Source organism: Capra hircus, chromosome 22 (genome assembly GCF_001704415.2).
Source record: "Capra hircus breed San Clemente chromosome 22, ASM170441v1, whole genome shotgun sequence".
NCBI classification, from domain to species: Eukaryota; Metazoa; Chordata; class Mammalia; order Artiodactyla; family Bovidae; genus Capra; species Capra hircus.
This window is the reverse complement of record NC_030829.1, coordinates 30,432,188-30,459,421: the sequence shown is the minus strand read 5'-3', so window position 1 is coordinate 30,459,421 and position 27,234 is coordinate 30,432,188. Positions and strand designations below refer to the sequence as shown.

The window sequence follows — 27,234 nt, the reverse complement described above, 5'->3', positions numbered from 1 at the left end:
ATTTCCCTTTAGAAAGTGCATATTTCAATTACAAGCACTATTTTTCAAATATGCCCATAAACATATGTCCAAATTAGGAGACGGTGTGGTCTAGTGGTTAGCGACAAGCATCAGCAACTCTGATTTCATTCCATTCACTGTCTCTGCTTGTGAGGCCGAGGCTTTCCTCCAGAGAGAGAAGGGAGAATGACATGGATAGAAGCAGAATCTGGAGGTAGGCTGTTTGAACTAGTATCCCAGCTCTGCCACTGTCAAGTTCATTTCTCTCTGTCCTACTTTGTTCATCTGTAAAATGGGAATAATCATAGAATCTACCCTCATCCGGTCATTGTTTAGTAGGTGGCTCTTGGGAAAGACAATCTAAGTTTTGTTTTTTAAAAAAATATTATTACTGCTGTATTTCTGGGACTCAGTTTCCTGTTTGAAAACCTGGCTTCAATTACTCTGAACCACGGTGAATTGCATAATTTTTCTAATGTTAGGGCAAGACTTTCCTCTAGGTCCTGTTATCTGGATAATGAGGTTCAAGAACCAAAGTTTGAATAAATGAATGAATGAATGAAACCCAAAGATTGTGTAATACCCAACAGTTAGAGAAGTACAAAATATTATCCTGTAGAAACTGGTTTTCATCCCACTTCTCTAATTGCTTGCTTTTATGTTCCTACAGCAAGTGCTGATAAATACCTCCAACTCAATTGAAATAATCATAGGGGAAAAAAGATATTGCCTTATGATTTCAGAAGCGTATTTCTCTAAGGACCAGACTTTTCTGGCCCATCCCTTGTGCACGACCTCTGTCTCCCTGGGTTGCATGGTCAGCTGGCTTTCCTGACTGGGCAGGGCGCCAGGGGAGCTCGACTACCCCCATTGTCACTTCTGGTCCATGGTGCTTGCACCAAATGCTGTTATTCTAGGCTTCAGGAAATTTTCTAACCACTGGACAGGGTCCAATGCTGTGTGCTAATGAGTTTCAGATTGGAGGACTTCACTGTTCATGTGTCAGAAAAGTGTCATGGTTTCTGGTGAGGTGGGGGCAGGGAAGAAAAGACACACACAAAAAAGGAAGAAAAAACAGTAGTTAAAAAATGCTGGCTACTCAAATTGACAGGGAACGTGACCTCTGCACTTCATCAGAAATTCCTGCAGACTTACAAAATAAAGGAGTTTGCTTTTATCACACACTGTGAGGCTCATATGGAAAAATGGAAAACACTACATCACTTGACCTCAGTATGGCCCCTTTCAACCACAGACGAATATTGTGTACAAAATTTCTAAATCAACTTAAGATGTTCCAAAAAAAAAAAAAAAGGGTTTAATTTTCTGCATTAGACTTGATGATTACTATTTTGGTTCTCGAGATTTTGCTTAGAAGGTTCACACAGGAAAAGGACTCATAATTCCAGGAAGAGAATTTTCTCACTTCGGGAATATTCATGGTCTGGCCTCTGCTGGGTGGGCACATCACGGTCTACACTTCCCTGGGCTCCTTGGAAAATAACGAGCCAGCCTCACTTACCCAGGCTTGAAAGTCACCCAAGACTGAATCATGATTATTTGCTTACATTAACAGAACATTAAAACCAATTTTAAACAACTTAAGGAAACTCGAGCCATCTTTGCTTGGTGATTCACTTCTCTGGGAAGTCTTCTTCCCCGCATCATGGCAACCATCAGGCTTGATATCAAGATTTCTCACCAGCCCATCACAGTCTACAAACGAAGATGCCCTTCTTAGGAGAGTTTACCTCACAGGCCTTTTTTTTTTTTTTTTTTAAATTAAGATTACATTTCATTTTTTTTTTTTTTTGCCACGGTTAGTACCAGTGACTTTAAAAATCCAATCCTTTCACATCCTCCAACTGTCATCAACATTTTTTTCAGACGATGTCAATAAAATTGATTGCCTGCAGTTCTGAATTCTGCTCTGCACATGGAAACAATATCATTTGTTTTAAAGTATTTTCGATGGGGGCGGAAGGAGAAACAGAACGTCAGCAAGCCTATCCACAACATTGGGGTGGGGCGGGGGGCGGGGATTGGGGAACAAACAAGAAAGTTAAGTAAATGGTTGGCTGGAAACTTTGACAAAAATTCCCGATATACAAACCCTAAACCTTACTGCTTTGCTGACTGATATGTCTTCCTGTCAGATATGAATGATGCTTCTGGAACATTAATATGTTCATTAAATTCTAACTCCCTGTACTTAAAATATTCTGTATTTGGCTCAGAGGCATCTTGACAGCTTTGTTGTAATCATATATGTAAGGCCGCAGACGACACAGTTGTTGAGATGCCTCATACCTACAAGCAATCTGTTGCTTTTACAAGTTTAATCTAGGTATTAGGGAGCTGACTGTGGAACCATGTCGACTTGACATCTTCAACTCAGTTGTATATCACAGAAACCACTATGGGTGGTGACAGACTCCCATGATGCTCAGCAATCATCCATACCTCTAACTCCCTAATCTGTAATACTGCAAAACACAGCTCGGACTGGTTTTTTTTTCCCCCCTCCCTCCCTTTTCCCGAAGCACAAGTGGACGACCAGCAAGGGTCCAACAGTGTTATTCCTAATTACCTTTTTTTTTTTCTTTTTTTTTACTCTTGATCCTGTGGCTCTCATAATTAGTTACCTGGGGCTGCAATCCAATTTGAAGTGATGACAAGAAAGTGATCCATGAAAAAGTAATAAGTTAAATCCAATTTCAGCCTTCCTCTAATTAAATGCACATGGAACTAATGACTCCAACCCTAGCATTTCAGTGATAATGGTAATTAGCGAGGTGGGAGTCGCTCTCTTTTTCAACACTAGAGGTGTAAACCACAAGGTAAAATGGTAGGAGCACTCTTAATTACATGTGTCATTTTGTCAGCAATTTACACATTTTTGACCAGTCAAGTATGTTTTTCTTCCCCTATGTTCCTTCCCACCTCCTCGCCCCAACAATGATTATAACATACCATTTCCATGTTCCAGCACATGGAAGCTCTTAGGGCACTTCAGCCTGGAGAATAAGAAATAACTTTTTTCTCTGCTGTTGTTCACTGCTGTGATATCTACACAAGTGTGTGCGTGCATACACGTCCACAGAACAACAATTAGGATAATTATGCAAGTCTTAGTCTCTTAATTGAAATCTACGTATTTACAGTGGGAATTAGTTTTTGTTGGTTCAGTTTTATTTTTGCTTACGATATGAAAAATATAATAAATTTGTTTATTGATGGAAAACAGAGCACTCAGTAGATGCTGAGTAAATATACACTGAAGGAGAAGGAATAATTAACTTCTAGGTAACATACTGGTTGCCTATAGTCTTAAGACACCTGGCTTCTTAGCCTGGCATTGTCATTGTCTGTGTGCTCTATAGCAAATCACTTAACCTCTCTGAAGTTCCACTTTTTCTCCTCCATAGAACGGTTTCATGATACTCCCTACGCCACAAAGTAGCTGTGGAGCTAGTTCATAAACCTTAATTATCTTTTACATGGGAACATACGCATGTGTTGACCCAGACACACTTACACTTCAGATATTAGCATGACACTTGCATCTTAACATTCAGATACGTGTAAGCAAGTACCATATAATTCAGTGTACAAACTGGGATACTTTTAAGAGTCAGAGTTATTAACAAATCCACTCAGTCAACAGGCACAGACTAAGGCAGTTCTGGACAGACAGAGGGTCACCTTATATACAGCCGAAGTTGAAACAGCAAAAATGAGGGAACTCATTATAACACAACTCACATGAGGTTTGGTGTCAAGGACAAAACACTATTTTTGATAACACTATTTTTGATATTCAAGATAACTGAACCTTGGCAAACAGATGGACTTTGTGAACTTTATGAAACCTTTGGAATGATGCAAAATTCTGTGTGCATGTGCATTTTTCTAGAAAAGGGCCCTGTTTCTATCATATTTTCAAAGGTGTACAAAATATGAAAGAATCAATAACTTTTTAAAAACATCTTTTCTATTTTATTGTTTCTTATCACAACATATTTTTGGGGGGTTGAGGATTCTTCAAAGTCATGTGGTAACAACAAAATCGTAAAAGGTCCCAAAATTTCAACACTTCCTGTCAATCTCCTGCCAGGGATACCAATTCTAGATAGTGAAAACTCCAGACATTTAAAAAAAAATCTGCCTCCCTCTCCTGAATTACATGCTTTACTAATTCACTGCATAGGGATACTTTTTAAGGGTCAGTATTTCAAAACCACTCCATTTCACTATCTACCACATAAAATCATAGTTTCCTTTAAGGGTTTCCTCTTACCAATTTATTCCTCAGTGAATAACGTGGAAATGATACGAGGTACTAAGATTATATGTGACATTAATGCCAAGCAAAATGCTGCCTAAAGCACGTTTTATATAAATGCAAATAAAAATGCTACAAAAACACCTGCTGAATCTTGCATTTTAACCTCCTCCACTTAAAAGCCAGAGTCCTCATTATAACCCTGAGCTTCCAAAGGGATGAAAAGGCTGACCTTCCAGTTGATTCCACCAACTCTCCTTCCAGTGAAATAGCCCCCTGCATGAAGGGCCTGCATATGAGATAAACTTGGAAGGAGGGGATGGGCAAGAGAGAAAAGTATCGGACGACCAGTTTCAAGTTCAAGTTCTTCATACATGGCCTGAAACTGTGGTCAGCTCTCCACGGGAAGCAACACACAAGGTTTACTTTCTTTCTCAATGTGAATGCTGCCAGAATGCACATGTACTTTTCCTTTCTTAGGAGAAAATGTGTCATTTGATTTCCGTCCAGTTTATGTCCTCGTGCCAACAATTAAAATGCTTAAAGAGCCCAAATGAATTACTACCCAGAAACGGTGGTCAAAGTTCCAAAATGTGATCAATGAAATTGCTCATCTACTCACAAATTAATCTTCAGCCAGTAAAATTACACATTTTCGAGGTTATGAGCACACCTGCACTGTTAAGCATTTATTGCACTTGTTTTAGCAATCTTCAGAAGTAGATAAATATTTATAAAAGCAAGCCTTCTATTTTTACTCACACACAATTTTCTTCTTGCGGCAAAACCTGGTTAATTCTTTCACAGCTCAAAAGCATCCTGCAGGCAGGGTCTGTCTCCTAGACGGGTCTGCATCTCTGATCACCAGCCTGATGTCCCACAAGTTGTAGCTGTTTCACTAACATTCGCTGAGTTGCATTTAATTAATTCAAATCCTTCTGAGGCTGAATTTATGATGGGGACAATTTCCAATTCTCACTCATACCATTCATAAAAAAATTTGCAAAGCAAATTAATAGACCAAATAAGGAGCTATTTAGGTTCCTAAGTAGAATATTTTTCCAGAACTTCAGAAGCAGTATCTGTACCCGATTCATGCCTTCATGATAAACTACAATGTCACCCAAGAACACGACCAGCTCAGATTTAGCTCAGGACGTGTATCTGCAAAGAGTGTCATGTCTCGCTTATTTACTCTCATTTTGCTGAAATTAGTCCAAATCAATGATGTTTGACTACATTTTGTGATCTCTGTCGAGTAACCACTTATAACCTCCTCTTAACTTTCCATTTTCTTTTGTTTGTATCATCAGCCTGTGAAGCTGGAGAGCGCTGCCAAACCTAAAGCAGGGAAGTGTGAGATTTGCTTAAAATATGAGTCACAGTATATTTGGGGATTTGGGTTTCTCTCTTTTTTTTCCTCAAGCTATCAGCAGATCAAATCCTTCTTCCCTGTCAAGCCTTCCTCTGTGCGGAAGATGTGAAATTCACTAAAATAGGTCTAGGTAGGAAGGGTGACGAGATCAGAGAGGGGCACCGTTAGGGTCTGCTGCAGGACTCCCCTTTCATGTCAGAGCCACTCCGGCTGAGATGCCCCAGCAAGGACATGGCTCGGCAAGACATATTTAAATGTGAAGGTTATTCCTTCCATGAATCACCAAGTCTACATACGTATTTTTACAGCAAGGTAATATGCCACGTGGCCTTGGTTAGTAAAAATGTTTCCTGTTTGTGGAAGGCCAGGCAATCGAATAAAACTACGTGAATCTGCATGACCCTACCAGGCAGCTGAGGAGACACAGACTACTGTGCACAGGTGTGTACACACACACACACAGGCCAACCGCTCCCCCCTGAATCAACTCTTAAAATTGGTCTGAATTCTTTGCTTGTCAATTCTTCCACTGAAGGGGCAGGAAAGGACTCAAAACACCGTCTTTAGCTAATTCAGCATCTAACATGGCCCCCTTGCCCCGCGCTTTTCCTACAGACTGAAGTGCTCAGCAGAATGTGTTAGGCTGGTTTTGATACTGTCCTTCGCCAAGAAAAACAAAGCTCCCTGTGTCATACTCTTCTGGTGGCTAAAAACCTTGTAACAGGCAAGAAGGGGAAAACGCCCTCCAAAGGAAATCCCCTGAAACTTGACTTCATATACTTAGCCCTAAAGGAACTTCATTCACCTCGCCCTTTGCTTATCTAAACAGGCCTTATATAATTAAAAAAGTAAATAGAAAATAAGCCTGGTCTAAAAAAATACAACTCAACACTGAAGAGCAGTTCATTAGACCATTCTGTGTGTCCTTTTTAAAATGATCCCCAACCAAAACACTACTACATGTAAAATTTTGTACCCCCCCCACAATAATATATCGTTATTTTACCAATGCATCCGAGGTCTGATAAATTCCAGAAGAGTCATAGTATTTTTAAGGCTGTGAGAGCTCTGAGGGGGAGGCAGAAAGAATGGACAGTCATTTGAATCACTGAGTGACAGGCTGGGCTAGCTCCCTGTATACATTAATAAATTAGAATTTTAATTGTGTCTCTGTCTGCAGGAGATGCCCCAGTACTTTAATATGTACCAACAATTGGCTATGTTCTGGAATCTGCAATGTGGCCTCCACTGCTGACCTCTGAAACACAATTCCCAGTCTGACTACGGAAACTGTTCAGTTTGATCCTTTCAACTTATTTGAATCCTGACAAATAAGCTCACAGCTGAAAGGTCAACACAGTCATATTTCATCCTCCAGAGCTGTTCTTAAGACATCGGCACAACAAAGCACTGCTTATAGCACCTGACATGGGACCTCAGTGGCACTGGACCTCATTAAAAATGTCCCCGGCATTCATACTCATGAAAAGGCATATGGGTTGGCGGTGGTTCTCCAAACCACTGCTTTTAGAAGTGTTAGGAATCAATGCACACTGTGATTCAACTGTGCCACAAAAGTGCCTCTACACCATGCTGAATCTGCCCTCGACAGTGACAATTTACAGGCAGATGTGCAAGAACTAGAACGTGTGGTCCAAGGTCAGTCTGATCTTTGTAGGATAATTTAGGGACTGGTACACTGGTTCTCCCTGATCTGAAAAAAGTCAACCCAAGCTAGATTCTGGGTTGACCTTGTGGTCATCTTAATCAGCATCAAGTTATACCCACCAGCTCCCACTTATAAATTCTTTTCTAGAATGTTCAGTGTGGGAAACTCAATATTGCTTTCCAGTTAGGGGGCTGCCCACTCTTAGCTCTGAGTAGAAGTGCCTTCCCTGTCCTGCATGTGAGCACAGATACTCCGAGTTTAGTTTCTCTGAAATGTCTATGACCATTTTCTGCTTCAAGTCAAAGATTGAAAGTAGATTATTTGTGAACTCACTCCTTCCACTCTGCTAACTCCTGCCCTTAAAGCTTCTGAAATGAGAAGCTGCTAGTCTTTACATACAGACTGCTTGCTGATTTTTATTAATAATTTAGAAATATCTGAGAAACATCCACTGAAGAATAGAGGATGTATTACACTCGTTATTAGGTGTATTGAAAATACTCTATCTTCCTCAAGCCAAATAAGTTCTTGACAATATTAACATTTTAGACTGACTAGTTTTCTCTTGTGGGGGGCTGTCCTGTACATTGCAGGAGGTTTAGCAGTATTCTCAGCCTCTCCCTACTAGATGCCAGCAGCACCCATTCCCCCCAAGATGTGATAGCCGAAAATGTCTCTAGACACTGCCCACTGTCCTTTGAGGGGTAAAACCACTCCGGTTGAAAACCACTGCACTGAAATAATGTGTGTGTGTGTCCCAATTCTAGACAGATCACGAGAGAATGAGTGACATATGTGAGTAACTTTTCCCCATCGGTAAGCCACACAGCCTAACAAGCCACCCATGCCAACAACTCCTCAGCCATCGATTAAATTGTCTCATTAGATTTTCTTACTCCCAACAACAAAACTGTTGGTTGAACAGACATTTTTCTTCCCAAAGTGTCATGTACTACTGTTAAACAAACAAAAAGAAAATGCACTTTTCCTTTGCAGAAGATTTCCTTACATGATTTGCAATTCTCAGCACAATCCACTTCTGAATGGTTTACCAGCTATCCCAAAGTGTATAACATCAACTTAAAAAAAAAAAAAAAAAAAAAAAAAGACTTGTTACTTACCTGAAGGGCTGGCTGTTTGTCATTCCTCTTGGGAGACTTTAACCCACTAACTTGCTGCTGCTGTTGCTGCTGGAGAAGAAGCTGTCTTGCCACTTGAAGCGCCTGGAAGGAAAAATAAAAGGAAAACATTCATGTTATTACACAGGTTCAGGGTCTCCTTCACAAAAAAGGATTCCAGGAAGGACATATGAGGATGAGATCTTGACTTTTCTATTTCCGGGCAAATAAAACAGCAAATCAAACTTCCCATCAGTCTAAGTTGGAAAACTTTCCAGAATTTGGATACATTCTCTTGGAGGTTGCCAATTTCATCCACAATTCCTCGGGCATAGCAATCCATCTGCGCAGACATTGGATGAATACCATAAATCTGACATGCAATGTAGAGTATTAATGCTTAGGATGTGGAGGAAAGAGGGCAGAGACAGGCCACAAAGGAACAGGGCCAAGTCAGGAATTTCAGATACTAATGGGCTCTTTTCAAAGGTACCTTCATCCTTCTCCAATTCTTCTTGAGGGAGCTTGGGAACTCGAGTTGAAAGTAACACTTTCACCTCATCTGAGTCCAAATAAAAAGGAGAAGCTAAGTAAGTGGTGGACCACCCTGCAGATAAAGATATTTGTGAAGGAATATCAAAATGAAGTGATCTTGATGGACTATGTAAGAAACAAACTTAGTCAGTCTGACCTCTCAGTCAGCTCAAAAGGTACCTTATACACTTGTGAGCAAAACTGTGCTGAAAACAAATGGGTCTTTTAAGTGTATACCATGGGCTAGTTTTTACTTAAAGGTAGAAACTGGGGAGGTGCTAGCAATTGGAGTTAATGCCAGGGGGAGAAAAGGAGATTCCTCCAAAGGGCAGAATACATGACAGCAATCTTTCCTCAAGTTGAAATAAAGGGACTTCTCTGGTGATCCAGTGATTAAGACTCCATGCTTCCACTGCAAGGGGTGTGGGCTGGATCCCTGCACAAGAAACTAAGATCCCACATGCTGTGTAGCCAAAAACTAAAAAAAAAAAAGATACTATTAAAAAAAAGCTCAAATAAAAAAATAAAAATACATCACCAATAAACCTTTGTGAGGTCATTCACTGACAAAGGATTTATTAGGAATAACATCTAGCTCCACCTTTCCAAAGAGGACATTAGGGCTGGCAACAGAAACCAGAAGTTTGCAGACCTTTCGCTAGAAAATCACATGGCAAGTTAGGCTATCCGAATCAATTCAGCTGAGAACCAAGAAGGCACACACGGACAAGATGTCGAGAAGGTCCGTTAAATGATGCGAGTTTATCATTGGAGTTTAGAGACAGGACAAGATTCACTGGGGATCACATCAATAATCGTTTCTACACGACAATTATTTGTGCCTGGAAGATTCAAACAAAGATGTGGTCCACGTATCAAAAAGATCTGACACTATAATCTTAGAAAGTGTGAAAAATGGGCTTATGATGGTAGTATATTTTTCAAAGAGGAACAGACGTCATTTACATAAGAAAACAGTGTTTACAGTCCCAAGAAAAGTTAGAGAGACACGGGGTGCAGTGGGGGAAGGCAAGATGGCGTGGGAGTTCCCATGCAGTCAACTCAGGGGAAGGGCAATGCAAGTGGTCAGGGGTATACGCTCATGAAAAGATTACTAAAAATGTTTAATCAGCAAGAGGACTACTTCTCCTCAAAGGACAATCTCACTACACTGAGCTTATGACTGCAGTGTGGTCACAAAAAATATTTTTGAGATGCTATGGAAGGCTGTACAGTGCCTTTGTGTCTAAGAGGTGCAAAGGGAGGCAATGAAATGGAAGCACAGATAAATCAGCGGGTGACAAAGAAAAGATCCTGGGAAAGATGGACCCCTCCTGTCCCAGCTCCCTATTGCACCCACCCTTACTGTCCCTTCAGCAGCCTTCCGACTAGTGAACTCACCACGACCAGCCCTTCGGATGGAGTGGATGTGCTACTGCGTCTGGGAAGGGAGAGACATGTTCGAGAAAGACTGCCTGCAAGAGCCTCGGGAAGAGAGGCTGTCTGAGAGGGGCATCTGGAAGCCAAGACGCCTGGGAGAGTTGCCTGAGACTCCAGCCTGCTGTCTCTGAGGAGGATTCACCATCACTGGACTCCGGGTTTCCTTGTCTCCTTGGAGACGCTCAGTACATGCGTAGGTGTACAAGTGGGCAGAGTGAAGATTTCATTTATATCATATAAGAAAAATAGTCCCCACTGCAAGGTGCCTGCAGGAGCAAGAACCCCTCCTCCTACTATATATGTCCCCTTAGTTATTTCACATGAAGGTTTTACTGCTTTTTAATGTATGAAAGGGAAGTGTTATATATTTTAATTGCTACCGTCAGAGTTCCCAGGGTAGTAGACTGGTAAGCAAAGAAGGGTCTGGCTACTAGTTGGAAAGGCAGACAGAAGGTGTGGAGAAAGATATGGTGGGGAAGAGGAGAAAGGTACGGTCTATCTAAGACCAAAAGGGATCAAGCCAAGAAAATCAGAGTAATGGCAACTCTAGAGCCACAAACAATTGTTAAAATAATTTTCCATGTTTCATCAAATACTTGGACAGCAGGAATTTGATTTTCAAACACTCAATTCTCAGGGAATCTATACAATAAGCTTCTCATTTAAGCAAAAGGCGTACTATTAAGTGTCCTTAAAAAAAGTTCATACACACAAAGAAACTATTCTGATATGAGCATGTTCTCATAAATGCACTTCAAGAGAAAGCATAGGACTCAAAGTTAAATTTTCAACAAATGTTTACCGAGCTGGCTCTATACATCTCAAAATTAGCTACTGGAATCCTTGCAACTTTCCTGCTGGGAAGAAGGGAAAAGTCATTTACGTGTAGAACATAGTTTTCAGACCCAACATGGGATATATCGAATTACATAGTCACGTAAAGAGCGCCAGCCTTTTCACAGCATTTCAGACAAAAGCCCCAGCAAAGAAGAGAATTAAAGATAGAAGCGCAGGAACAGAAAAGACTGAGGATCTTGTACGAACATGAAAGAAATTTTAGTCAAACTACTGAAGAGAGAACAAATGATGAGAAAGTGTAATGCATGCATTCATGCTAAGTCACTGCAGTCGTGTCTGACTTTGTGACCCTACGGGCTTCAGCCCACCAGACTCCTCTGTCCATGGGATTCTCCTGGCAACAATACTGGAGTGGGTTGCTGTGCCCTCCTCCAGGGGATCTTCCCAACCCAGAACGAACTCGCGTTTCTTATGTCTCCTGTACTGGCAGGTGGGTTCCTTACCGCTGGCACCATTGGGAAGATCCCCTGGAGAAGGAAATGGCAATCCACTGCAGTATTCTTGCCTGTAAGATCCCATGGAGACTGAGGGGCCACAGTCCATGGGGGTTCCCAAAAGAGTCAGACATGACTCTGCAACTAAACAGCCGTTTTATCCTCAAAATGAACACAAACAGGTAAAACAACTTCAAATATTGGGATGGAGAGACAACGCTACTGTAAGGAATTATTTATCTTGATATGAACTGTTATGAATTATCCCATAATAATTCCCTGGCCTCCTCATCAGTATGAGAACAAAGGTGGGGCAAAGCACTAGTACTCCACACCCTTCAAAAAAGTCAACTGAGGTCTCAGCCGGAATGTGAAAGCCTAATTTATTAGAACTTATAAAGTGCAATGAAATCAATCATTAAAGGGCATTTGCTTTTCAGATTGCCATGATATTTAAATCACTGTAATCTGGATTTTAAATCGCCAAAAAGAAGAAGAATAAATCCTTTGTGTATGAGACTATGTATTTGACATTTTCATTATTATCATACAGATCCCCAGTATCTACTGTGTGTAGAGTCTAAGATGCTTATGTCTTAGCCACTGTCAGAAAAAAATGGGAATGACAGGTCGAATCCCATTTGGGAACTGCATCGGAGACCTGGATGCAATCTGTTCCCCACACATGCTGACGTGATAGTGAATTTTACCTGTTCCATGCACCAAAATCATGAAAAGGAGATTCATGTCTTTCATCTCAGGTTCTATTGCCTGAACCTCAGAGATGTGTCCCAACACAGCTAAGAAATGAGGATGGATTTTTTTACATTTTTATAATAGCATCTCAATCGTGACTGAAGAAAGGTCTCTTAAGACACATTGTTTCAAGATACAAGTAGATTCTTTGGCTTCCAAATAAAAATACACACAGCTACTGTGTGTGTGTGAGAGAGAGAGAATATGAATAAATAAGAACTTGTAAAACACTGGGATCAACTGTGACTCAAGTTGCAGACCAACTGTTAGTGTAAGTAACTTAAAAGGTCCCATACAATCTCTGTTGCTGCTGCTGCTGCTGCTAAGTCGCTTCAGTCGTGTCCGACTCTGTGCGACCCACCAGGCTGTCCCGTCCCTGGGATTCTCCAGGCAAGAATACTGGAGTGGGTTGCCATTTCCTTCTCCAATCATACAATGTCTGGAGACCTTTTTCTCTTGGTGGCAGTTTCCTGGGCTGGGTTAAGTCAACACTTCCTTTGGAACAGACGTGACAATTGCCTGGCCTTGGATAACGTGGTGCTGTACTTGACGGCCAGGCTTGTGGGTTACAGTAAAGATACAGGTTGAAGATGTCAGCATGGAGGCAACTGATAAAGCCAGCCACTTACAGCCCAGCTGCACACAATTCTATTTATCGCTCTTCAAAAGCTAAAATCAATCCCCCTGAGAGCTAACAGGAGCAGAAGAAATACCCTGCCTCCCTCTCTTCCTTGGCTGCCATCGAGGCCTCAGTCTGTTGGAATCACCTTGTGGTAAGCACGCCAGGGACCACAGCCTACGCTGGGCACAGAGAGTCAGGCAGACTGGTGCTGGGTTGGGAGTTTGGTAGCATGCTAGTTAGTTTCACCCTAACTGGGGACCTGGACAGTTTTGATACATTTTTCATTCTTTTGGTTCCAGATGACTTCATTCTCATCACTGCCTCCCATTCCTAGTAAATAAGTGCCATCTGTTATTTACAAATTACATTTTACATAAGCATGTTTGCCACTTTTGAGCTATTTACATCTCGAGTTCATAGCAGGTGCTTATATTTGGGGGTGAGGCATCCTATGAGGTACACTATGTTTAGGATGTTGATCAAGGTAGCCAACATTCAAAAAACATGTTTACCATATTTTAAGAAACACCAATATGTTTACCTAAAATATGGTTTGAGTAAAGATGCGCCTATACATAAAAGCAAGCCAGTAGAAGAAAATAATTTTTTTTAACATAACACTTGATCATGAGGCTTGAGATGAGTACTGACACATGGAAGTCTTAAAAAAATACGAAGCACTGTGGCATTTTAGGTCAGTTCAGTTCAGTCGCTCAGTCGTGTCCGACTGTTTGCGACCCCATGAATCGCAGCACGGCAATCCTCCCTGTCCATCACCAACTCCCGGAGTTCACTCAGACTCATGTCCATCGAGTCCGTGATGCCATCCAGCCATCTCATCCTCTGTCGTCTCCTTCTCCTCCTGCCCACAATCCCTCCCATCATCAGAGTCTTTTCCAATGAGTCAACTCTTCGCATGAGGTGGCCAAAGTACTGGAGTTTCAGCTTTAGCATCAGTCCTTCCAAAGAAATCCCAGGGCTGATCGCCTTCAGAATGGACTGGTTGGACCTCCTTGCAGACCAAGGGACTCTCAAGAGTCTTCTCCAACACCACAGTTCAAAAGCATCAATTCTTCGGCGCTCAGCCTTCTTCACAGTCCAACTCTCACATCCATACATGACCACAGGAAAAACCATAGCCTTGACTAGACGGACCGTTGTTGGCAAAGTAATGTCTCTGCTTTTGAATATGCTATCTAGGTTGGCCATAACTTTCCTTCCAAGGAGTAAGTGTCTTTTAATTTCATGGCTGCATTTTAGGTCATGGGTCAGCAAATTTTAGTCCGGGGACCAAATCCAATCCATTACCTGTTTTTGTTCAGCCCATGAGATAAAAATGGTTTTTACTTATTTAAACAGTTGAGAGAATAACAACAAAAAAATTTTTTTTGACATGAAAATAACATGGAATGTAAGTTTCAGTGTCCATAAATGAAGTTTTATTGGAACACAGTCACATTCATCAGCTTCGGTATTACCTATGGCTGCTTTTAGGCCACAAAAGAGAGTTACATACTTGTGACAGAGACTTTTAATGCCTACAGTATTTCCTGCCTGGCCCTTTACAGGATAAGTTTGCCAACTTGTCATTGGCTGCTATCTGTAATCTGAGATTCTCAGAAGATTCTATGGGACACAATTTTATATAAACAGAGCTTTCAATCAGTTGGCCAGAATAATTTTAGAATTGAGCTAAGATGCAAGGATGTTACTAATTAGCTATTCTTAAAAGCTCAAACACATTTTTTTTTAATTTTCTGAGGAAGAACTGGGACAGGAAAACAGAATATATCCACGTGCTCCTCTATCTGAAATCGTTTCAAACTACTTGCAAACGCTGAACACGTGTTTCTTCTTCCCACAGGTCATTTGTAGCTGTTCAGAGTGGATCTCATTCTAGTACGAGGCTCTCGGCACTCAGCACTCAGCATAAAGACAGCACATGCCCTATTGGCCAGTGGAGGGCTGGTGACTTCCTGTATGCCTGAGAAGCTGTCCCATTTCCAGCTTCAAAGGCTGCTCTGAGTCAGCCACCCTTCCTCTAGTTTCTTTTCCTAGATTCTCCCCACCCCTCAAGATCAAACTTGTTTCTCAGACAATTCCACAGGCTAATCAACAGGTATTGCGCAGACTGGGTAGGAAGAAAATCCAGCAATAAAAAGTCGTATGGGAAGTTTAGTAGGAAAGAAGTCATGTTCTCTCCTCTATTTTTCAACTTCAATAGACAACTCAAGACCTCTAGAGAGGTTTTTCACCTAATCTGCTATCTTGGTTCAACTCCAGCAACTAATGACCATATTAACAGGAATACTCATCATGGAACCCAGTCTGAAGATCGCTTAGCAGTATTACCCAGAAACGAGTGTGCAGGGAAACTCCATCACCCCCTTGCTCTGGACATGGTAAGCATCCAGTGCATGATGAAAAGCAGGTCTGTGGGTTACTTTAAGAAAAGAAATGACAGTGGCGGACAGAACTAGAAGCATTTGCACAGAGCCAACAACATTCCAAGGCAGTGAGTTCTCCAACAAAAATGCAAATATATATATATATATATATACACACACACACACACACATATTTATTTATTTATTTATAGTCAAGAAACAATAGTTAGAACCTTACATGGAACAACTGACTGGTTCAAAATTGGGAAAGGACTATGACAAGGCTGTATATGGTCACCTGTGTATTTGACTTATATGAAGAACACATTATGTGAAATGCCAGGCTGGATGAATCACAAGTTGCAATCCAGACTGCCAGGAGAAATAGCAACAACCTCACACATGAAGATGAGACCACTATAATGGCAGAAAGTGAAGAAGAACTAAAGAGCCTCTTGATGAAGGTGAAATGGGAGAGTGAAAAGGCTGGCTTAAAACTCACCATTCAGAAAACTAAGATCATGGCCTCCAGTCCCATCACTTCATGGCTATTAGAAGGGGAGAAAGTGAAAGCTGTGACAGATTTTATTTTCTTGGACTCCAATCACTGTGCATGGTGACTGTAGCCATGAAATTAAAAGACGCTTGCTCCTTGGAAGGAAAGTTTTGACAAACCTAGACAGCATATTAAAAAGCAAAGACATCACTTTGCCCACAAAGGTCCGAACAGTCACAGATACAGGTTTTCCAATAATCATGTATGGATGTGAGAGTTGGACCATAAAGAAGGCTGAAAGGCAAAGAATTGATGCTTTCAAACTGTGGTGCTGAAGAACACCCTTGAGAATCCCTTGAACTTCACGGAGATCAAACGAGTCAATCCTAAAGGAAACCAACCCTGAATATTCATTGGAAGGACTGATGCTGAAGTTAAAACTCCAATACTTTGGCTGTCTGATGCAGAGTCCTCACACTGGAAAAGATCCTGATGATGAAGGCAGAGGAGAAAAGGATGGCAGAAGACGAGATGGTTAGACAGCATCACTGACTCAATGGACATGAATTTGAGCAAACTACCGGAGATAGTGAAGAACAGGGAAGCCTGGCATGTTGCAGTCCACGGGGTCACAAAAGTCGAGACAACAATATGTACAGAATTTACAAATGGAGCAACTTGGTTATCACAAGAAAATGGAAAAGTGAGCGAATCTCACAGAGGGAATCCAGCCATTAAGAATATGAAAATATGAGGTGTCCAAGGAAAATTTCGATTCTAATGACTGTATAAATACTAGATACACAAAGAAAGATAGCTCCACAGCAGACTCTCAAGTCATACTACTGGTGACATGGGGGCTTCCCTTGTAGCTCAGTCGGTAAAGAATCTGCCTGCAGTGCAGGGGACCCGGGTTCAATGCCTGGGTTGGGAAGATCCCCTGGAGAAGGAAATGGCAATCCACTCCAGTATCCTTGCTTGGAAAATCTCCTGGACAGAGAAGCCTGTGGGCTGCAGTCCATGGGGTCGCAAAGAGTCAGGCACGACTGAGCGACCAACACTTAAGTAAATAACAATCAAAAACACACTCAATTAGAACTTTAATACACAGAAAGTCACAACAACCAGTGAAAAATCATTCAAGAACCTTTTCACCAGTCACTATTTGGTCTAATCTGTGATGTACAAATAAAGACGTAGACTCTGTGCATTAGTTCCTGGTAGTTGAATCACTTGACTCCACCCCACTAAAAGCAGGTGGGGCCAACAAGCAATGCCCTACACTATCTGGGGTACTGGATTTGGATCAATGACCTGGAAGAGAAAAGTTCTATGTAGCATCATCCACTCTCAGAGCTCTGACAGCTCCATAAAGCATCCTATACCATGAAGGTGTTCTAGAACAGCGAATATTTACAGAGGGCATGGCTTTTTCTCCAAACGCTCACAGCCTCTGCAAGTGAGTTTATGAGACAATAGCTGGACAGACATGGTAAAAAACTGGAGCAGAGACCATCCCACTCCTACAACTCTCCAAAACTACATGTTTAAGTTAAGACCAAAAGGGACAGGAAACGGAAAAGTCAAAGTTCCCTATCGTCATCACTGTCCTAATTGCAAAGACGGAGCCATGAGCAGTGTCGCCCCACCTGTGGGCGTGGGGAAGGATGAAGCCACCATGCAGCGTCCCCTCCACCACTGGGGCCACTGCAATTTCTTTACTGTCTTACACCAGCTCGAACCTCTAGATCTACTACCAAGGCCAGTTTCCCCAAATCCTTACTGATAAGATTTTATATCCTTTAAAAAAAAATATTTATTTTTACTTATTTGGCTGCATAGAGTCTTAGTTGTGGCACCTGGGATCTAGTTCCCTGACCAGGGATCAAACCCAGCTCCCCTGTATCGGGAGCACAGAGTCTTAGCCACTGGACCACCAGGGAATTCCCTGATTTTATATTCTTTATGTGATACATAAGATGGTGATCACTGTTATGACATTTAATAGTCATATATCCTTTGCTTTACTTTAAAATCTAACAAATAATGCAAAGACATGAGTACAGGTAGGTTGGGAGTGTGTCTGTGTTTGTATGGAAATGCAGGCATTCTATTAGAGTGTATTTTCTGAGGAGAAAAGATGACAAATGTCTTTTCCTTTTCCTTTTTTAAAAACTTCTCAGAAAAGCTGGGAAAGAGAACAGAGTTCTGCAGCTGTGCTTTTGTACCATGCCATGACTCACCAGCATTCATGCTATAGGGTTCAAACACCATCTCATGCAGCCACTACAAGAGACACAGACACAGAAATACCACAAGGCTGCAGACAGAAGGAGGCATTCTGCTATAAGCCCCACCCCCAAAGGCAACTTAGGAAGCAGAAAAAGGGTCAGCAAACGCTATATTCACTTGCGGTTATGAATAACCTTTTTTATTTTAAGGTGTGTATAAGATGTTTCCTGCCAAAGAAGGCCAAAGTTAGGAATTTTCATAGGACAAAAAGAAAAAGGACATCTATGATCCTCTTGCAAAAGCAGCTGAAATAAGTTTAATGACCACAAATAGTCAGAAAGTCTGTTTGAAGTCTTATATAAGAGGGGAGAAAAAGCCCCACCATCATACTCTTACTCCATATACCTATTAACACAGGGCCCTATAACCACCTTGCTGAGGCCCCGGTTGGCTGCTCCTGGCTGGAGTCAGTGCCAGACGCTGAATCACCACCACCGAGTCTCCGGCACCTGAGTTGTGTTTGGAAGGATTCCATTCAAGCACTGCCCAAGCCTGAGCCTGTCTAGCTTATGAGAGTTGACAAGACCACAGCCTGGGGTGCTGTGACTGGAGGCAGCATGAGCATTGCAATGAAGTCAAACAGAAGTCAAGTTTATTAGAGAATGTCTAAAATGTTAGGCTGGATGCTGCAGCAAATCCATTTCCCCTTGTTAAGGAAGGACCAGACTGTATCCGAAAATGAGTATATACACTGGCCTGGTCCTTTTCCATGGTTCCAAAGTAGAAATGGGGGTGTGTGTGTGGGGGGGGGGAGTCAAATGCAAGAATAAATGAATCAAAGGGATCTATGAACTCACTGTAATAACCTGCTGTTTTCTGCAATTGCTTTTTATGAGGGTGCAGCCCGGTGACTCTCATTACGAATAATCCGGATTCTTATCTTTTCATACCTTAGAGTGAGACTTGCTAATTGTAAAAGCTGCAGAAAAACCAGGCTGGAATCATGCTCAAATACAGGAGAATTTCCTATGATTTTACTAGTAACACTGGACTTATTTTCGGCCCAAGCAAATGATGCTATATCCCCTTTTCTTCTTGTGACGTAAACCACACGTACTTCTGATGCCCTAAAAGGAAATTAAACCCTTAGAATGATTCACCTTCGCTAATTACCTTTCTTTCCTTAATTGAATTTTGGTCAAAGAAACAAGAGGGAGAACCAAGTTCAGTCAAGATAAAAGACAAAAGAATAAAACAGAAATGGGAAGAGGGGAAAGACCAAAATAGGACTAATAATCTAAAATTTGGAACTAATTGGGATTTGCCTGGTGGTCCAGTGGCTAAGATGCCGTGCTGCAAGTGCAAGGGCCTAAGTGTGATCCCTGGTGGAAGAACTAGATCCCACACGCTGTAACTAAAGACCCCATGTGTCACAACTAAGACCTGGTACAGCCAGAAGAATACTTAGGAAAAAAAAAAGTTTGGAACTACTCACTCTTGGCCAAAGTTAGCCTAGATAGAAAAGTCCAAGCATTTTCTAAAAATTTACACTTTCAAAGCAGTAATTTCAAACAGCAAAGATCACACCATTAAAGAAATGAGGAACACCTAGAAACAGGGGGGCAAGGGGAGACTAATAACTCCCCATGTTTAAAATTACTAAAATAAAAATGATGTACTGAACTGCTTACTATGTGCCAGGCACTATGCCAGTTAGTTGCTTTACACTTAAAAAAAAAAATTTTTTTTTTTTTCTTCCCAAGCATTTCGAAGGCAAGCACGGGAAACGTTTATAATCATCGATGTAAAATGGAAAAGCTAAGATGATGAGGTTTGGTGACTTGCCCAAGGTCACGAGTCTAGTGAGTGGTTAGGAGAAAAATACAAAAACAAACAAACATTGTCTTCTGAGAACTTGATACTCACATTCTACCAAGGTCAATGATTAGACCAAATATGGCCAAGGGTAATCCTGGCATACGGACACGCTGTCCTCTGGAGTCAAAAAGGCACGGATGAATGTGCACCCCACTGCCTTGGGATGAAAGAAAAAGCCTTCCACAGTATCGCACATCCTGACGTATTTGCCTGTTTTCCCCACACTGAAGACTTGTTTTTTTTTTTTTTTTCCCAACCAGATCCTCCTGTTCCTAGGACTCTCGGAGTCACAGTCACTTCTGTAATTCTCTTGTGTTCTCTGCCCGCATTTACCTGGCATCCAAGTATCTTCTCCATTTAAACTCTACCCTTCCCAGACAAATACTCCAAGATCTGATCTATAAATAGAACTGTAAAAGGTTGAATTCAAAGAAGCAGAGTAGGACGGTGGTTGCCAGGGGCTGGAAGGAGGGAAGACGGCAAGGTACTCGTCAAAGGCCAAGAAGGTTCAGCTGTGTGAGATGAATAAGCTCCGCGAATGTAACCTACGGCACCATGACTATACTCAGTAATACTGTACTACGTGCCTGGAGTTTTCCAAGAGGGTACATCTTAAATCCTCTCACTATATACACAAAAGGGTAATTATACAGAGGTGATGGACAAGGTATTTAATTTCAGTGTGGTGATCTTTTCGCAATGTACAGCTATATGAAAACAAGCTGTACACCTTAATGCACATACCATTTCTTTATGTCAAAGTTAACTCGATAAAGTTGTTTGAAAAGTAAAATAAGTCTTTAAAAAAAATAATACATTCTACCTTTTCCTAAAATCGCATCCAATTCCTTCAGGTAGTGGAATCCTTCCCTTGGGAGCCCAGGGAGCAGCGGTGCCTATGAGTGCCGCTAGCATCCTGGGTCTCTGCTGCTGGGAGGGCCATCCCCAAGCAGGCAGACAGGAAGATCTCCAAAACGCCCTCACGATTATCGACCCAGGTTCACCCATCTCTGGGGACACTGATGCTGTCACCATCATCCTCTGCCTTTGATCCTTTCTTCAAGCCCCAACAGGGACATGTCCCTTGTTCCATGGTTCAGCTGAGCCAAGGTTGGACTTTTGCAGAAAGAGCTTTCGTACTGCAAACAAAGGGGACACCGAGCTGAGAGAGGATAGATTTCTTTTCCGTTTGACTGAAGTCCAGCCGAGTTTACGCAGTCTGACACCTGTGTCTGCTCCCCCTTTGTTTAAGTTCAACCCACCTTTCTCCACCTTCTAGGCAGGGCGAGTCCAGTAGGATTTCTGGCCCTTGTGCTCACAATCCATTGTAGATTCTCACTTTCTACCATAGCTCCTTGTTACTTGTCGAAGTGGTGGTGGGGGTGTTAAGTGATTGAGAATTTCTAGGATCTACTCTGTTAGCAACTTCCAAATACACAATATAATATTATTAACTTCAGTCACCATGCTGTATATGACATCCTCAAAACTTATCTTTATAGCTTTTGACAAACCACCCATTTCCCTAATCCTCAAACTCTGGCAATCACCTATCTGTTCTTTGTTTTTATGAGTTTGATCATGTTAAATTCCACATACAAGTGCGATTATAAGTATCTGTCTTTCTCTGACTTATTTTATTTAGCAGGACGTTCTAAAGACCCACCCATGTTGCTAAAAATGACAGGATTTCCTTTTTATGGGTGAATATTATTCCCTGCGTGGGTGTATGTATGTATATCACATTTTCTTTATTCATTCATCTATCGAAGGACATTTAGGTTTTCTTTTTCCATATCTTGACTACTGTACATAATGTTGCAATGAACGTGGGGCTGTAGATATTTTTTCCAGGTAATGATTTCATTTCCTTTGGGTACATACCCAGAACTGGAACTGCTGGATTTATGACAGCCCTATTTTTAATTTTTTCAGGAACTTCCACACTGTTTTCCATAGTGGTTGCACCACTTTACATTCTCCCTAGCAGTGCAGAAGAGTTTACTGTTCTTCATATCCTCACAAACTCTTTGTTATTTCTTGTCTTCTTGATAAGAGTCATTCTAACGGGTGTTAAGTGACATCTTACTGTGGCTTTGATCTGCATTTCCAATTAAATGTATCCTAAAAACTTGTGATTCCTGGCTGGTGGGGATAGGGAAGATACTTATATAAGTTGCCATTTTGTGAGTGTACCTTGGTTGACAACTACTGAACAGTACTGGTACATGATCTCATTTAATTTTCACAGTCCTTTAAAGCAGTATTATACCCAGTTAACATATATGGAAACATAGGAGCAGAGAGGTTAAATTCTAAAGATTATGTGAGATAAACACAACCCTTAGCACAGCACCTATACATGACAATTACTTATTTAATGGAAACTAGTGCTACAGTCGGAGAAGGCGATGGCACCCCACTCCAGTACTCTTGCCTGGAAACTCCCATGGATGGAGGAGGCTGGTAGGCTGCAGTCCATGGAGTTGCTGAGGGTCAGACACGACTGAGCGACTTCACTTTCACTTTCATGCGTTGGAGAAGGAAATGGCAACCCACTCCAGTGTTCTTGCCTGGAGAACCCCAGGGACGGCAGAGCCTGGTGGGCTGCCGTCTATGGGGTTGCAAGAGTTGGACACGACTGAAGCGACTTAGCAGCAGCAGCAGCAGTGCTACAATACACTGCCCCATAAATGAGAAAGGATATTTTGTGGGAAACAGAGATTCCTCTTCCCTAGTGATCTCAATCCACTGGCTTAGTCCCTTTAGAGAGACACTGAGAAAACCAGAGTATGCTCTAATGAGCCCAGAGGAATCTCGGTATCTGGCTTGGCTATAAATTGTTTTATGTAGACAGAAAGCTTATCGAGTGTGCCCAAGGTCACACAGTCTAGCTTAGAATACCTGCCTTTATACTTCAAGAACGACATAACTCGAAAAGGCCACTAATGTACACATCCATAGACTCAGAATTCCTGCATTCACATGGGAGCTGCATTCACATGCTAGACAGGACAGATCATTACAGAAAAATTTAGAAATCTCTGGAAGAATACAGTGAGTTAATCCAAGCAATGCTCAAAGGAACTTTGTAGTGACCTTTTTGGAAGATCTGATAACCCTGGTCAAGGAATTAGAAATACTTTCTTAAAAGGGAGGTTAAAACAAAACTGTGTTCATCAGATGGACAATAGTGCTCACAGACTTGTGCTCATAGGATAACAGTGATCTTTCCAACTTCTGGTCACTGCAGGATAAGGTGGAACTCGAGTCTCCAGGCATGAAGAAATGGGGATTCCCTGGGAATTTGGGGGAATTACTGACCTTGGGAGAGGCACAGCACTTCCAAAGAAAGACAGGTTTACTTTATAAAACATTAATGGACTTCTACAGAAGCAGCACATGGTTGTGAAGTGTCCATCAGTGGTTCTGCCTGATTTGAATCCCAGCTCCACCGCTTGCAACCTGTGTGACCCTAGACAAGTTACCTAATCTCTCTGTGCCTCAGTTTCTTCAACTGTTAAAATGAGAAGAAATAACAGTCCCTATGTCATAATTAATATATGCAACGTGCACAGCCTAGGATCTGATGTCGAATAAGTGCTTCAGTTTTTAAGTTGGAGAAAGATAAATATCATACGACATCACTCATATGTGGAATTTTATAAAGTGATACCAATGAATTTACTTATAAAATAGAAATAGACTCAAAGACATAGAAAACAAACTTATGATTAGCAAAGTGGGAGGGACAGATAAATTAGGAGTTTGGGATTAACATATACACAGTTTTATATATAAATAAGAAAACAAACAAGGATCTACCATAGGGCAGAGGGAACTATATTAAATATCTTGTAATAACCTATAGTAGAAAAGAACTTGAAAAAGGATGTACATGTGCAGGCGTGCTAAGTGGCGTCAGTCGTGTCCGACTCTTTGTGACCCCATGGACTGTAGCCCACCATGCTGCTCTGTCCATGGGATTCTCCAGGCAAGAATACTGGAGTGGGTTGCCATGCCCTCCTCCAAGGAATCTTTCTGACCCAGGGATCAAACTCACGTCTCTTATGCCTCCTGCATTAGCAGGTTGGTTCTTTACCATTTGCACCACCTGGGAAGTCCAAAAAAGAATACATACACATATACATATATATGTGTATATACAGAGATTTGGTACAGCACTGAATCACTGTGATGTACACCTGAAACAATGCAACACTGTAAATCAACTAGACTTCAATTTTAGAAAAGCACTTAAAAATTATTACTCCTCTTGGAAGATACGAAAAATGCAAAGGTTAATTCAGAAAATTAAAAGTCAACTATAATAGCCTCATCTACATATGATACCCTGCCAACATTTGGGGGCATGCTTATGTAAATTACTTTTCTGAAGCAAAACTGGAACCATCATTTACACACTTTTGAAAATCATTTTTTCAAATTAAAAACATACTTTGAATACAGATTTTTCAAACTTAATTTCTATGTTCAGCTTCCAACAAACAAACAGTTCTGGGAACCAAACAACCTAAATTCTGCCCCTACCCTATTCTAGAAACCTTCCAGAAAAGGTCTGAACGTAGACTTAAAACTGCAGATGGCATGTGACTAGTTTTCATTCTGTTAAGTAGTAGCCATAGGAAGGAACCCAAGACACACGAGAATTCAAGAATCACACAGCAACACTGAGGGTTAACAGAACGTTTCAAATCTTTTGCCCCCAAGTTCACAACCACAGAGTAACTTCTCACTTTGCACAGCCAATGAGCAGTGTCTGTTTTTCTGCAAAGAACCAACTAACTTGATTTTTGTGGAAGTTAAATTGCCAACATCACGTTGAGTTAAAGCGAAACAAAACAAAAATCAAATTTTAGCCCAATCTGTATCCCCCCTAAAAAAAACTAAAAAACTCCTAACTTTGATGCTGAAGAGATTAAAAGTCAGCACGATTACTCTCCAGCAGTTCCTCCCTTCCATCTCCATCAACACTGTGCACTAGATTTATTTTCCAGTCCAGTTTCTTCATGGCAAAATACTTTCTCATGAGACTGCCTGTGGTCAGGGCTGAGTATGTCACAGGAAAAATGTTCCTCATGGCATCTAGATCATCCCCTTTTCAGGTCTTGCCTGACCATGAAATACAGACACACCCGGAAATTATAAACTATTTTAACAAGAGGACGTTTTCCCACCTCAAAAGAGGGATCATCTTCACAGCCTACCTATGTCCCAAGGGTGTTCCGAGTATTAATGAGTTAGCATTAGTCAGGCACTTTGATTTGTACAGACAAAAGGCCCTGTATAAATACAAAGTATGATGATCCAACTCAAGTAGCCTTTTGGAGAGTCACCCAAGGTGCCGAAGAGAGGCAGTGGAAAGGTTCGCGCTTCCACGGTTGGCCTCTCCAGCACGAAGCCACCTCCAGGCACACACACATGCAGGGCGATCCTGATGGAAGCTACACTGTGTTTGAGGGTTGACTGCATTGTTCCCTTATATAGTCAATGGAGAGGGAATCCCTCTGTGTTCATATTTCCAATTCACATTCCAGGACAGTATAGGCAACAAAACAGATTTTCAGCTGTGGTTTATAAGGGCTTGATATGACCGGGCCAGGCACTATGCCTCGGATCATCGTTTGTTCAGGGTGTGGACACAGGGGGCAGCCCCTGCACAAAATCATGCTGCAGTCATTACAAAACGTGCCCGTCTGTGCATGTACATGTAGGTCAGTGCGTGCCTATATATAAAGAACGTCTCCAGGCACTGAGGCAAGCCCTGCCAGAAGATGAAAACAAAGAGAAAACTTTTTTTTTTTTTGGTTTGCTTGTTTAAAAAAAATCTACATTTCATGTAGACTCGAGACCTTCCCAAGGTCTCTAGAGGACTTGATCTGAGACAACCAACAGCCCTGCAGGTCATCACAGTAAAGATGGAAAGATGTTTTGAGGGTATCTTCGAAACCTATAAGCAGACTCTTTGAAGGATACCACCTGCCTGACACGCTTTAAGAGAGAAGCAAAAGTTGGCCACTAATAAAATGTTGCTGCTCACTGGTTACAGAAACTCTGGTATATTTTCCTTTAACTGAGCTGTTTATGTCTCAATGGAAAGTCATAATATAGCCTTCAACAAAACTGTAAGAACTGCTGATTTACCCCAATGGCATCGTTATTTAAAACACACACATACACACAAACACACACTCTCTCTCTCACTCACACACATCATAAAAACAGAGCTACTGAGGCAGGCATAACTAAGGAAAGCATCTAGAAAAGCCAAACTACAGAAAACTAATCCTGGGAAATCCTGTGCCATAAAATCATCCACCGCAATAGATTAATTCTCAGTAACAGCTGGGCAGACTCTCAGAAGGCATGCAGGCAGGGTTAACTTGGTTGCCTTTAAAAAAAAAGAAAATGACACATATAATTTCCTTTTATCATAAAACAATGCATTTATTCTTTTCTGTATGTCTGTTAAAGGGCACGGCTTTCTGAGTGGAAAACAAAACAGAACTTGGTCACATGTTTATTTGCTTCAGCTACTCCCTTCCCCTTCTGATAAATAATCAAACATGCCATCCAGAAAAAACAAAACCAGCGAGCTGGGAAATTTGATGGTCATCAAATAGACTGCGATACCAAGAAAAGCAGCCCACTGTTCCCACACTGGGTTTTCGGCCCCCACACCTACACTAACATCTGAGTAAATATCTCCAGTCACTCTTTCCATTTTCCCTGCAATTACTCCTACTGTTATACAAATTGTCCTTAAGGCAGTCTCAAACGTAATTTTTTTTTCCTCACAAAGTAGAACAACTTCTGAACATGAAAAAGTCAGCCTAGCAAGAGCCATACACATATACACACACATGCACTTACTTATTTTATATACTGAAATGTTTCTTCCTTGAGAGGTGGGGGGACAATGGCCGAGCCTACTCCTTTTTCTGTTCTAATAGATGGTTGATTTAGAGGTTAAAATTTAAGTATATTTAGTCTGGGGACTAACAAACAAGGTGTAGAGTAGTAACAATTCCCTTCAGATCAAAAGAGCTAATTTTCTACTTCCTGTCTATTCCCTGACCAGTACATAGTAAAAAAAAAAAAAAAAAAATTAGCACCTGGCTTACCAATT

General features: G+C 41.4%; 1 protein-coding gene across 15 annotated transcripts in view; it reads right to left on the bottom strand.

The window, feature by feature from the left end:
• Positions 1–27,234, bottom strand: part of FOXP1 (forkhead box P1) — a 624,629-nt gene that overhangs the window by 145,091 nt on the left and 452,304 nt on the right. For all 15 annotated transcript variants that reach the window (XM_018066793.1, XM_018066805.1, XM_018066804.1 and 12 more), the window contains one exon: positions 8,451–8,552. In XM_018066793.1, the coding sequence (XP_017922282.1) occupies positions 8,451–8,552 (102 nt within the window). The remainder of the gene's footprint in view (positions 1–8,450; positions 8,553–27,234) is intronic.